A 14,516-nucleotide genomic window follows, 5' to 3' on the forward strand; every position below is an offset into this window, starting at 1 on the left:
ATTTTACATGACGGGGTGTCACTCAGGACCACTCCATCCTTCATGCCCAAGGTGGTATCCAGTGTGGCTCAGTCCATTCATTTGCCAACTTTCTTTCCCAATCCACAGAACAAGGGGGGACGGATTCTGCATTCATTGATGTGCACAGACAACTTGAGATTCTACATGGACAGAACTAAAACTCAAGAAAATCTAAACTGCTGGTAGCATTTGCTGCAGGGGCAGAGGGAAAGGCTATTTCAAAACCATGGTAAGCCATTGCATTCATTTCTGCTACAAGCATCATGGAAAGCCCTATCCCTCAGGGGATCAGATCTCATTCCACCAGGACTGCATCTACTTTGCAGCCTTTCTCAGAGGTATTCCTACCAGGGATATTGTAGAAGCTTTCACCTGGAGTTCAGTTCATACTTTCACCAAGCATTATCATTTACCAATTTTCTCTAAATCCAGAGCTGGCTTTGCCACTGTCTTGCAGGGCCTTATAGCTGGTCCTAATGCTGTATAAATCCATCCTCCCAACCATGGCTTTGGGAATCTACCCAAATGTAGTGACTGCAACAGTGAAACACGAACATAGTATAGTTGTGTACACGTACTAAATGTAGATGTTTAGTGTATTCACTGTTGCAGTCTTGGTTACCCTCCCTCCAGCCCCATTTTTCTCTGACTATACCTCTTTCTGTTCCTATGCTTAAAAGCCTTTTTGGTGTATTTGCATTTGTTTGGAGGTATGTTGCTGTGATTTAAGATTATATTTTGCTCCCTATTCTGGGGGGGCACCTGAAATCTGGGGCAAGAAACTCCGGTAATGCCTGCTGCGTGTTTCATACACCTGACATCCAAGGAAGCAGGGACAGCAACCGACACAGGACCCAAGACTGTTAATCTGGCCGACTTGAGGGCAACCTGCCAGCAGATTAGCCAAATGTAATGACTGCAACAGTGAATACACTACATTTATGGTAAGTGTTAATGTCATCTAGTAAGGGCAAGTGCAGACTGCAAATTCCTCAGACATGCATGACCAATGTGTCTCGTGTAGGCAGGGAACACTACCACTAGAACTGTGCCATTTGCTGATAGTTTGTCACCAAGACCTAAACCTGTACTTAAAGAATCGGTGCTTAAAACAGCATTAGGAATGGAAGCTGCACAAAAGCCCAGTCTGAACTGGCTTGGAAGAGGGCCAAGTCCTCGTGGCCTACTTCTGCACCTCTGTCTGCTGTACCTCACTCAGCAGACATCGGCTTGACTTGAGGATCTGGCAGTACAGATATAGCGGGTACCTCTGAGGAAGCTGCAAAATTTGAGGGCAGTACGTCCACAGAGGATTTGCCGGCACCTTCTGACACTGGGGCCCCAGTATTCTGTCGGCTTTACCAGACGTCGCCTCCACTTTCCTGATCAGTGACCCTCTGCCTGTTCCTAGCCAGTCTCTGGCTAGGCCTTTGAAGAAAAAACAAAAAACTAGACCCACCACTCCTACCTCTGAAAGCATGTCCGATTGGCAGGCCTTCAGCCAGTGTTTGTTCAATGCCTTTATGGCCCTCCTTCCCTCCTTAGTCCCAGACCTCCAACCCAGGAAAGGAGGGTAGAGCAGCCTGAGTCAAGAGTAATTGTCTTGACTCCTCTAAAAACACTTTCCTACTCCTCCCAGATCTCATCCCCCTTGGGATATGGTTCTCCTCAGGAGGGCTCTGTTGAACCTGACTCCCCTGTAGTGGATCTTACATTTGGGGAAACAAATGAAAGACCACTAAGTGGCAAAGTCTGATCAGAAAAGGTTTTATGACCTTAGTCAAATGGACACTCCCAGTCCTTCTGCTATTTCTGCTATTCCTCCTATTCCTCCTATCCAACCTGCTTTTCTTGATGGTTTTGCCTCTGCTTCCACCAGCCCAGACTCCCAACCTCTGGCTTCTCTGAGAGCAGACTGCATAAAAGTCTCTGAAATGGAAAGATTTCTCTAAGGGCCCTCCTGACCCAGCTATTTCCATCTTTACGGGCAGAGCCTCCAAACTTCTGCCTACCACTACTATCCTCCTGGCTGATAGCAAGACCGTGGAGAGGTTGGGAAAGAAAATTTATACTTTGGTTACCCTCTCATTTAGAGCCACAAACTACCAAAAACACATGACCAAATACTCTAGCTTTCCTGGACAAAGCCACTAAAGAGGCATCAATGACTGTGCAGCCAAAGCCTCCCTGTCTTCATTGATGGCACTCCTCTCTCAAGTGAATAGACACTCCCTGAGATGTAGCTATGATGCAGCGGACGCCTCAGCCAGGTCAGCTGCATCAAGTTACTCTTGGCTGCGACTACAGCCTCTCCCAGATGAGTTCAGGGCCAGACTCCAGGATGCACCTTTGGACCACTCTACACTTTTTGTTGCAAAAGTGGCTGACCTATTCAAATCTTTACAATAGAAAGGTAAAGAATTACAGGATCTTAAACTTTTATCCTGGTCTCGCCTGTTCCCAAGTTCCAGAGGACGCAATTTATCAGGATATACTCCAGGCCTGCTGCTTCCTGGTCTAGATCCCTTAGACAGCCACCTCAAACTAGGCCACCTGTCTTCCAGACAGAGGTCTCCCTTTCCTGATAGGGCTGCTTGCCAAAATTTCAGCCCCTGCCCATCTTGGTCTCCCTGTTTTTAGGATGCTCACTCTACCTACTCTTTCCGCTCATCCTTAAGGGTTCATGGTAACCCTGGACATAAGGATGCTTACCTTCTCATATCTATAAAGCCTGCTTATAGGAAATACCCGAGGTTCCTAGCAGGCCCATCTCACTTTCAGTTCTGTGCCTTGCCCTTTGGGCTTTCTACTGCACCCAGGATATTTACAAAATGCCTCGCTGTGGTCATCGCCTTCTGCAGGGGAAAAGGGAATCCAGATATTCCCTTACCTAGACCACCTAGTCCAAGCAAAAGACGAGGAAACTCTTCAAAGCAACTCCCGGGACTTTCTAGTTATCCTCCAGTCTCTAGGGTTCTGTATCTTGGCTTTTCCCGGTTTGGGGTCGCCATAGCAGATCACTGGTTCGCTAATGATTGGCAGTGGCCTTTGTCTGAGATTGGTACAGCTCTACCTGTCTTTTACAAAACTAAATTCATACCTACTCAGATATCTTACTATAGATGCTTGCGGAATAACCATACATGTTTAAGCATTTGTCACATTGTTCAGCTCTGCAATTCCAACACATTCATATTTCCATTACTGATTCAAATCAAGTATTGAGCTATACATATACAGAACCAGCTCAGCACATTGTAATTCCATTGTAACCTTGTGAACATATGCCTCAAATTCCATGTCTAACAAATCAAGGTAACCAAGCAGGTAAATAATAACAGATGGAGTAAATGGCCGCAGCCATGTGTTTATTGCCAATCATTGTCAATGACTTTTCTCTAATAGAAGCCAATTATTATGAGATGTGCGCAAAGGCAGGAATGTCAGGGAGGCCATTTGTTTCTTTCATAGCATTCCCCTAAACCTACAGGACAACAGACAGCACTGTCGATATCCGGACCTTTTTATGTATCATACCCATTTCATAACTATTTTTCACAGTTCATCACAATTCTTCTGGGCCGCCTTACAATCTGCCAAAGGGGCCATTGCCGGGCTAAGTCCCCTGGCAACAATCCGTTGGGGCTGTCTGGCCTGCGGAAGGTCCAGCTGAGTCCTGTGACCTCCCCACCCCACTTACCTTGGCCTCCCCTACATCTCCTACCTTCCGCTTACATGACTGCAACAGACTAGACTGACCTATCTTACCCGGAGGAGAAGGCGAAAACCTGAAAAAACCCATTGGGAAAAACAGGGAATTCCTTCTCGACCCCTAATGCGATCGCCTAGTCAGTCATCGGGTTCCTTGAGTACCTTATCTGACCCTAAAACTGCCTGGTAACAACCCCCTGCTTTTACGAGGGGGTGGGTTGGGTGGGACAAGCTGTCCAGGTAGGGATCAAGACTGATTTGGTTTGTTCCCAGCCTTTTCAATCCTTCCTCTAGCCAGTCCATCCCACCTCACCCTCCTACCTATCCTGGCCCTACCTGCCCCCCCCTACTGAAACCTGAGTCAGAGCTGACCTGCCTCAGACAAATGGCAGCTTGCTGTGATTTGGCTTGCAAGCTGTTACGGTGCAGACTTGCCAGCCTGATGCCCAACCTTCACAGAAGGCACACCCACACGCACCTACATGTCGCTAAGGTTTACGCAGCCACAAGGAGGACAGACTCCCAATTACCACGTCATCCCCACACATTGTTTTCTTGGGGTTGCAGAATCAGGACAAACCTCATGAAGGCGTTTCTCCTAGCCGAAAAGGTGGTAGCCCTTCAAAACCACCTTTTTGCTATACAATCAGCAGAACTGACTGCAGGGCAATTTCTGAGACTTCTAGGCTGCATGGCAGCTACCATTCCCATGATGCTCCTGGCAAGGATACGCATGCGGAAACTTCAGTGGTACCTTAGGTTGTGTGGACCCAACACTCACACCCATTGGCGTTCAGGATCCCGTTGCTCCCCTGATGCCATTCCCATGATGCTCCTGGCAAGGATACGCATGCAGAAACTTCAGTGGTACCTTAGGTTGTGTGGACCCAACACTCACACCCATTGGAGTTCAGGATCCTGTTGCTCCCCTGCTTACATCAGAATCTGAGATGGTGGGTGGCTCAGGTAGTCCAAAACCCAGGTCTGCCTCTGCAAGCACCCTCTCCCTCCCAAGCCATGTACACAGATGCCTCAGGCCTGGGCTGGGGAGCAACTCTGGGGAAAAGGAAGGTACAAGGTTTGTGGACAAACACTTGGATATCACCACATAAATGTGAGAAATGAGGGCTGTTCTCCAGGCTCTACAGGCCTTCCAGCCATACATAGAGTAGGGCCCTGTAAAGATAGACAACACTACAGTCCTATGGTATCTCAACAAGCAAGGAAAAAACAAATCCTGCCTTCTATAAAGACTAGATCTGCAGGTGTTGGAACTGGTTGCCGCGCAGGGAGTCACCCTTCAGGTGATCTACATCCCATCCCTGTACAACTCCCAGGCAGGTAAGCAGAACCACTTCAAACCAAGAATTGATGCTGCAATGGGATATTCCAGAGATGGACCTGTTTGCCGCCACCTCCATAAAAAGGCAGCTACTGCACCAGGACACCAGACCCCAAGGCATTAGCAACAGATGCCTTCTCTATGACCTGGAAGGGGAAGTTCCTGTATGCATTTCCCACTGATGCAAAGGATCCTGCTGAAAATCCAGCAGGACTCTCCCAAAATCTTGGTGACCCCCTACTGGCCAAGACAGCACTGGTTCCCTCTCCACATGTCCCAAGGGCAGTCACCACAAGTTATCCCCTTCAGTGGACCTGTTCACACAGAACAAGGGGGCACTGATACACCCACAGTGGCAATCCTTGGACTTCACCCTGTGGCTGATTGGATTCTAATCCCATTCGGACACCTGTACAAGGACGTGCTCACTGTTCTGCAGGTGGCCAGGAAACCAAACACAAGGAAATCCTATCAGTGAGTACTTATGCAGACAGGGCTGTCTTACTCATCTGTGAAAACACCTTTGTCTGCCATCTCTGCTTGCTTTCCTTTGGAGCCTCCCCTTGCATCCAGACTCCCCACTAAACTGTTCCTCAAAGGGGTACTACACCTGAGACCATCCAAGAACCCCCCCCCCCCCCCGGGACCTTGACTATATATTAAACACTCTAGCCTCCTTTTGAGGCAGCGGACAAAGCTCCCATAAAATTTTGCACATGGAAAACTTTTTTACTGGTAACCTTTACCTCAGCCAGAAGGGTTTCAGAATTGCAAGCTGTTATGGCTACACCACAATTTTGTCTTCCACCTGGACAGGTTGACTCAAGACTAACCAGTCATTCACTCCCGAAGTAGTGAATGACCCATCCTTGAAGCTATCCACTTGCCTACCTTCTTCCCTAACCTGCAGGGGGATAGTGAGAAAGTGCTTCATTATTGAAGTCCATAGCCAACTTGGGTTTTATCTTCGCAAAACCAAACCTTTTTGGAAATCTGACCAGCTGTTTATCCCCTTCCACCCCAGAGCCCTGGGGAAAGCTGTGAGCAAACAGACAATCTTGGCTTGGATCTCCAGGGTCGGTCCCTTCTGGTACCTACACCATGGAAAGACCTTGCAGGGTAATGCCAAAGCTATTCCACCAGAGCAATGGCCCTTCTGGAGCTTTTAAGGGGTTAGACACTTGAGGCAGCTAGGTTTTGGCTTGGCTTCAGTGCACGCCTTTACCAAACACTACAAATTGGACCATATCTCCAGGGGTAGGGCAGGCTTTGTCAGGGCTATCCAACCAGGATTCCTGCAAACGTCTAGGCCACCCACAGTCCTCTGAGCTTTGGCACTCGCCCACAGTCCTCTGAGCTTTGGCACTCGCCCACAGTCCTCTGAGCTTTGGCACTCGCCCACAGTCCTCTGAGCTTTGGCACTCGCCCACAGTCCTCTGAGCTTTGGCACGCCCACAGTCCTCTGAGCTTTGGCACCGCCCACAGTCCTCTGAGCTTTGGCACTCGCCCACAGTCCTCTGAGCTTTGGCACTCGCCCACAGTCCTCTGAGCTTTGGCACTCGCCCACAGTCCTCTGAGCTTTGGCACTCGCCCACAGTCCTCTGAGCTTTGGCACCGCCCACAGTCCTCTGAGCTTTGGCACTCGCCCACAGTCCTCTGAGCTTTGGCACTCGCCCACAGTCCTCTGAGCTTTGGCACTCGCCCACAGGTAGAGTACTGCAACATTGGAATAGAAAGACACAGGAAAGTTGTGTAAAAGCTTACCATAACACACAAGTCTCTCCTATGTTGCAGTATGCCTTATCTCTCCTCTTCCCCTCTTGTCAGACTGCACTTGCTCTCCTGGGTGACACTAACAGGCTATGCCCTTACAGGACTGGTTCTGACTGGTTGCTGTCATGTTCTGAGGGCTTGTGTGTGCAGATGTCACTTTTATGGGCCACGTTCCTGCTGCCACGTTAGAAGCCCACAGCTAGAGGGACTGAATCTTTGGAAACCTGGCCGAAAGAACTGGAGAGGGGTAAACCCACATGTAAAATACTGCAACATGAAAGAGAAGAATATTTATGGTTATGGTAAGATTTTACACAACTTTCCTTTCTACTGTTGAGTCCTGTTTATGTAAATGACCAGAGTGGAAAGATCTGGGCCTTCTGGTATGGTGCCATCCTGAAAGATCCCTTCCACCTCACCCCTAACTGCTGTGCTCACTTGTAAGTCAAGGGTCCTACTTTCAGCTGTTCAGAGGAGCTGAAGTTCCACCTCTAGGGCAACATATTTTTTATGGTCCAAAATCTTATCTTGTAATGGATTTGTCTGCAGGTGGCCAGGACACTTCAAAGGATAGACTTGGCCTCCAGGCACCTCTGGCCTTGTTCCCAAGCCAGTGCCATGTAAGCAAGATTCACATGGGAACCTTGCACATTCAGTAACATGTCTGTTGTAGTGCAGCATCAGATGTTTGGTAGAACTTTTCCTGGTTTCTGAGTTGATATACAGAGAGGGTTATTGGAAACTCAGGGTATCTGGTACACCAATATTCACAGGGTTATCTCCACTCATAAAGGGGCGGAGAGTTACACAAAACAGAAGTGATTGTTTGTCTCTCTTGATTTGAGGCAGACCTGTTGTCCATTTCTCTACTTGCTACCTGGTCTTCGACTTCCTCAAAAGAATGCTGAGTTGCCTGTTGGCAGGCCACATGATGGCCAGTTTGGCGGCTCCAGTTTTGATGGCAGCATGTGGACTGTTGACTGAAATATTGAATATTTCTTTGAAATTTTACTTGTAGAAGGCGTATGGAGATGCATGTTTTTTTGTGGGGGGGGGGCGCAGCAGAGACTGCAAGAGAATAAGCATGGAAAAACTTTGTGCAAAAGCATATTGCATGCTAATGTAATCAGCTGAAGATTTAAATTTTTATCCCCTCAGGGTGAGAATCCATTTGAAAATCCAGAACAAACTGAGCAGCAAGCTGATGGTGAAGCTCAGGCCGATGCTGATGGTGAAGGTGAGGCTGAAGAGGCTGATGAGGCATTGGAAGAAGGTGATGGAGAAGAGGATGAAGGGGGAGAGGCTGCAGCAAATGATGTTGACCAGTTTACAACAGATGACGTTGACCAGAGTTTTGAAAACTGAACCATTTTTTTTCAAAATGTGATTGTTCTTAGTATCTTGCAGTTAAAACATTTTTATAATGGGTGTCTCTTTTTGCATGCATTCGTTGTAGAATTTTTTGCAAAATTTACCATCACTACTTAGCGGCAATACACCTATTGTGTACATATATAAGGGGGCTATTTAATTTGAGCTAGTTTCTGTATATTTTCTATTAATGCCATGATTTTAAATGTAAAACTGTTGTGCTGTAAAATGAGTGTTCTGTAAAATTTGGTTATTTGCACCAGTACTCTGTGCCATATGATTTTTTTTAAATATGTGACTAGTTAAGTTGATAATGCAGACCTGCTGTGTGAAACCGTTTGTGAGGTTAAATGGATAATACGCGAGCCACTGTGATAAATGCTGTAACCTTTTTTCTAGGTGAACTTTATACCAATAAAACATTTTTTTTAGAAATCTGATGTCTGACATTACTTTTCAGATTTGTAAATGCTAATTTTATCTGTTGCAGAAATGTTGATCTTGGAAGTTTCAGGTGTTTGTTTCCTTTAGCTTTTATGTTCTAGTCTGAAAACGAGTCTGAGACTACAGCTACAACTGCAGGGAGCTTGTTTATCTGAGTTTTGATATGTATTTATTTGCCTTGTGTTCTCTAATCTCCTTTCCTATGGAAATGCATTTTTGAGAAAGATTACCTTGTTAAATGTAGCTTTCCAGGCAGCCCACTTTGTGTGGGCATATGCAGCCCATGTCATCTTACTACCAATTTGCTCTTCATACTAGTTTTCAGCAGTAGGGCGTCTGATCTTTCTAAAACTTAAATATGCTGAAAGTTGCTGTCATGCTGTTGAATATCCACTCACCTGGCCTTATTCCAGTGATTCATGCTTCACAAGTCCCCTAAGGGGGCAGTTATGTTCCTGACATGAAGAATGTTGGAATCCTCTCCTCTCTAGTAAAGGGAAGCTCAGTCTTAATTTTTTTCCTTACTACAACAAGCAGTATTCTGTCCACTCTGGCAGCTTTTGGTGTGAGGAGTGTCTATTTCAGGATTTGTTTGTTTTACCTTTAGCTTGTCTCCAAGGCCAGTGACATTCCCTGAGAAGGACCACAGGATGTGCTTGTGGATCTCCAGCAGGACACCTTTCTGTTTTCTATCCTGGCAAGAGCTGCCAGATAGTGAGTGTTGGGCACTCTTCCAAAAGAAAATTGCTTCATTGGACCCAAAACATTAAGGCATTATTGAATGCAAAAAGATGCTGCCTTTAAGTGAAAGGGTTTATATCTTTCTCTGCAAGAGCCGCCTACTAGTGTTCTCCCAAATGGGGGGTAGGGGGATGCATCACTGTTAGATTTTGAGACTTGTTAGTCTATGAAGTGTCTGTAGGCAAGCCACCTTGAGGCCTTAAAAGTACTGTCTAGCATGGATGTTGCACTCGTGATGTGCAACCTTACCTTGTCCATATTGGACTCTTATCTTTTCTCCACTTTGGAGGGAGGCTGACTCTGGTAATGGCCTTGGAAGTGTCCCAAGTCCAGGATGGCAGGGTGGCATTTTCCATGCATCTGCAGCGGGCCAGCCATGTGGGACTTTACCAAGCATACGTCCTGGTTTTCCTATTTTAAAACAATGTAAGAAACTATATTTCTAGTTAATCCCTGTATATTAATCCCATCAGACAATAGTAGAAGTAGCGAACGTAAACTCGTCTTAAGTCAAACAAAAAGTAGTAATAAAAAATATATAATTGTACAGCATTACTAAGTATTCTAAAGTAATCCAAGCAAGGCAGATGGTTTGTTTCCAGTCGTAAGTCCTTTATTAAGTACACAGACGAGATCCTAGTAAAATGGAGCAATTTCCTCAAGCTTTCTAAATGTGTGAGTCTAACACACTTATCAGGCATGGGAGTGGTTTATTTTGCTGTAAAACAAAGTATTGGATCGCTTGTCTGTGTACTTAATATTTTTGACTGGGAACAGACTGCTTTGCTTGGATTACTTTCGAATACTTAGTAATGCTCTACAATTATATATTTTCTATTACCTTTTGTTTTGACTTGAGTTTACGTTGGCTACTTCTACTGCTATTGTCTGATCTGATTAATATACAGTGATTAACTAGAAATATATGGACTGAAAATCTTCCACACAGAGAAGATGTTCTTCATTCCACATTGCTGCAGTCCTAACCATTGGGTAGTCCGCTGTCCCAGTCGGCCCGAATACCAAAGTATATGGCTGACGTCGGTCAAGGCGCATTAGTCTGACGTCAGGACGTCAGGGTACTAATGCGCATGACCGGCGTCATATCCTCAGTCTTTTGCCGCATGGTCCGATGCAGAAGCAGTTTTGCAAGTGCAGGTTGGCGTTCTGAAATTTTCTGAAGTCGGAGTTTCAGACCGAATCAAAGTTGGCTAAGTACCCCGTTGGGGAATATTTTGGTTTTTTCTTGCCTCAGTATTTAACCGGATGTCAGAAAAAGTGAATAACTGTATTTCTTGTGGGAAACAGATTCCTCATAGGGATTACCATACCTTGTGTATACCTTGTTTAGGGCCTGAGCACGGCGTTGTTGGATGCTCTTGTGCTAGATTTAACAAGCGCACTATTAAGAGAAGGTTAGACTGTGCCAGGTTAGTTTTTGGGAAGCGTTGTAATTATAAAATGCCGTCGGATGCTCAGACGCCCGTCAAAAAGCGCAAGGACAAAGCAGCAAAGCCTAGAGTGGAAGAACCGGCAGTCCCGGACGTCGGTTCTTTAGAGGGCTCAGTGGAGCCGGAGGTTCTGCCAGGAGTTTCTTTGGAGTCTCAGGGAGAGACTTTACTGTTGCAGGATGTGTCCTCTCAGGAGGTAGGCCAGGCTGAAGGGGCTTCTCAGGTGGCTGTTCCCTCTCTTCCTAAGGTGGTTAGAGCCTCCCCTTCTGTTTCCAAGGCTTCTTTGAGAGGCAGGCCAGGTTTAACTTCAGTGGGGGTTTCTCCTAGCTCTTCAGGATCTTTGCCTAAGAAACATATGCTTAAAATGGCAGAGGATTTGATTACTATGATTAGAGGTTCTATGCCCTCCTGATAAGAGGCCTAGGGTGGAACCTGAGTTTGAGAGTTTTGAGCAGTGTTCGGAGGCTTCTGAGTCTTCGGCTGAAGACTTGCAGGAGTATCCTCCTTATTCTGATTCTGATGTGGATGATTCTACTCCTTCAGCTTCTCCTCCTGAGGATTTTTCATTTTCAGAGACTCTGCATTCCATGAGGGAGCATTTTAAATGGGAAGGTCAAGATTTCTCTGATTCCAGGAAGAGGCTTAGGGAATTCTTGTTTTTACCCCAGCATAGGCCTTTAGCTATACCTCCTGTTCTGAATGTGGTGGAAGATGTTTTTGCAGAGGCTTCCCTGAACCCTGATTCTTTGCCTCCGGCCCCAGTTAAACCGGATAGGTACTATAGGGTGCCTGAAGCTCATAAGTATCTTTTTAGAGTCCTAGGGCAGACCCGGAAACTGTCTCTCAGGGGCCTAAAGGTGTTAAGGCTTCTGTTGTTAAAAATCCTGTTCCTCCTGATAGAGGCAAGGGCTTTGGATAGATGGGGAAAGAGTGTATACTTCTTCCACTTTAGCCATGAGGGCGTTGAATTGTCAGTTTCACATGTTAAAATATCAAAATTATCTCCTTTCACAATTGAAGTCTAAGGTTGATGCTCTGGAAGGTATTGAGTGTAAAGAGTTGCAGGATTTAGTTCATGTGTCTGAACAGGTGGGTAAGCATTCATTGCAATGTGGTTTTGATGCTGTGCAGGCCTCCTCGAGGGTGGCTGCCACTGGTTCTGTTCTTCGTAGGCACGCCTGGTTGAGGGATCAGAATTTAGCTGAGCATGTTAAGACAAGGATTTTGGATGCTCCTTTACAGTCTGACGTGTTGTTTGGTTCACCTGTGGAAGCAGTTTTAAAGAAAATGGAGGACAAGGCTAAGTCTATGCAAACTGTTAAAGATTTTTGCAGGTGCAGCCTCCAGTTTAGTAGAAATTGGCCTACTAAGGGATGGACATATCCTGCTTATGATTCCCAGTCTAGGGGTAGGTCTAGGCGTGGTAGGGGCAGAGCTCAAGGTTCTTTTAGGCCTAGAACAGGAGTTCACCTGCTCAGACTTCTGGTGAGGGCAGGGGTCAGTCCTTTCGTAAGCAGACCCAATGACCTGCCTTTTCAGCTGCCAGTACATTCTCGTCTGGCAGCACCTTTGGGAGGAAGGCTGGCTCTTTTCAAAGAAAATTGGGATTTAATTACCCAAGACAGATGGGTTTTGGATATCATTCACCACGGTTACAGGTTTTATTTCCATACCTTGCCTCCTTTCAAAGGCATGCCAGACATTCCTCCTCTACAAAGAAAAGAGGCTCACAAGCAAATTTCTCTGTTACTCCAAATAGGGGCCATTCAGCCTGTTCCTGTGCCAGAAAGAGGCCTAGGATTTTATTCTCGCCTGTTCCTAGTACCAAAGAAGGGGAACACGTGGAGACCAATTTTGGATTTATCTATCCTCAACACTTATCTGGACATTCCCAAGTTCAAAATGTTGACGTTACAACAGCTTTTACCTCTGCTGGGCAAAGATCACTGGATGATAACTTTAGATCTCAAGGAAGCTTACCTTCATGTGCCTATCAGACTAAGTTGCAGGAAGTATCTGCGTTTTCGAGCTGGAAATTCACATTATCAGTTCTCTGCATTGCCCTTTGGCTTATCCACTGCGTCCAGAGTATTCACAAAGGTTCTGGCTCCAGTGATAGCTTACTTCAGGCTAAAAGGAATACAAATCTATCCTTACTTGGACGACTGCCTGATTCTGGCTCAAGAAAAGGAAGACCTTTTACAGCATTTGGAATATGTGATAGCAGTGCTAAGATGCCTAGGGTATTCTGTGAACGAAATAAAGTCCAGTCTAGTACCCTCTCAAGACATGTGCTTTCTGGGTGTGAGACTGAATACAGCAGCCCAGATGGCCTTTTTAACCCCGGACAAACAAAAGAATCTTTCCATTTACTTCCATCAACTATCTCTTCAGTCCGGGCTGACTGCAAGGACAGTCCTTCAAGCCTTAGGGTTCATGGCATCTTGTATTCTGGTGCTTCCCAATGCCAAACTGCATATGAGGAAGCTGCAATGGTATCTCAAAAATGTATGGACACAGCACTGCCAGGATTTGGACACTGTCATTCAAATAATACCTTGCATTCAACAGGAATTTTTATGGTGGGCTCAGGAATGTCACCTAAACAAGGGACTCTGTGACCCGGCCAGAGGCGAGTCAGATTCTAACGACAGATGCCTCAGACATTGCTTGGGGAGCTCATCTAAATGGAAAGTGGATACAAGACAAGTGGCCTGCCAAACTACAGCATCTACATATCAACATGAAGGAGATGTTAGCAGTCCAGTTTGCATTAATGGCTTTCAAGGAGTTACTTCTTCCAGGGCAGGTGTTGATTCAAACAGACAACACAACTGTCATGTGGTACATCAACAAACAAGGGGGAACACATTCATACCCGTTATGCAGGCAAGCAATGATTTTATGGGAGACTGCGCTCAGCTTGCAACTAACTCTTCAGGCAAGGTTTCTGCCGGGAGCACAGAACTCCTTAGCAGATGTGTTAAGCAGACAAATCATGGATCCCCAGTGGAAACTGGATCTTCATGTATTTCGGAAATTGACAGTGTCATGGGGAACTCCAGACATAGATCTGTTCGCTTCTCCACTAAACCACAAGCTGCCAAAGTTTTGCACAAAGGGGTTTCATCTCACAGCTTGGAAAGTGGATGCTCTTTCTTTCAGTTGGAAAAATCTTCATGTGTATGCCTTTCCACCTCTGCCTCTTCTCCCAAAGGTGCTCCTAAAGGTCAGACAAGACAAGCCAAGGATGATTTTAATAGCTCCAGATTGGCCTCGGCAACACTGGTACCCATTACTGAGGAGTCTGGTAAGGAAGCCTCCATGGCCTTTACCTTTGATTCCACACCTGTTGTCTCGGACGGTCACCTGCTCAATGTCAAGCTTCACTCTCTTCATCTAACAGCCTGGCATATTCTGTTTTGAAACACGGCAGGTCTCAACTTCCTCAACAAGTTTTAAATGTGATTTATGGAAGCCAGAAGACCTAGTACAAGGAAAGTGTACGAAGAAAAATGGAAGAGATTTTTATTTTGGAGTGCAGCAAAGAATTTGGAGATTTCTGAGCCTAATTTGAGTGTGGCTCTTCAATATCTTACTGAGTTATTGGACAAAGGTTTGTCTTTCTCTTCCATTAAGATTCATGCTGCAGCAATTTCAGC

General features: G+C 45.9%; 1 protein-coding gene across 9 annotated transcripts in view; it reads left to right on the top strand.

Moving 5' to 3' along the window:
* The window catches only part of ZNF326 (zinc finger protein 326), a 176,101-nt gene extending 167,448 nt beyond the window's left edge, over positions 1–8,653 (top strand). For all 9 annotated transcript variants that reach the window (XM_044085647.1, XM_044085651.1, XM_044085650.1 and 6 more), the window contains exon 10: positions 8,006–8,653. In XM_044085647.1, the coding sequence (XP_043941582.1) occupies positions 8,006–8,212 (207 nt within the window). In that variant the 3' untranslated portion in view covers positions 8,213–8,653. The remainder of the gene's footprint in view (positions 1–8,005) is intronic.
* The last annotated feature ends 5,863 nt before the right edge of the window (positions 8,654–14,516 follow it).

The sequence above is a fragment of the Protopterus annectens genome, chromosome 10.part0 (assembly GCF_019279795.1).
Source record: "Protopterus annectens isolate FY-2018-M chromosome 10.part0, PAN1.0, whole genome shotgun sequence".
NCBI lineage: Eukaryota > Metazoa > Chordata > Ceratodontiformes > Protopteridae > Protopterus > Protopterus annectens.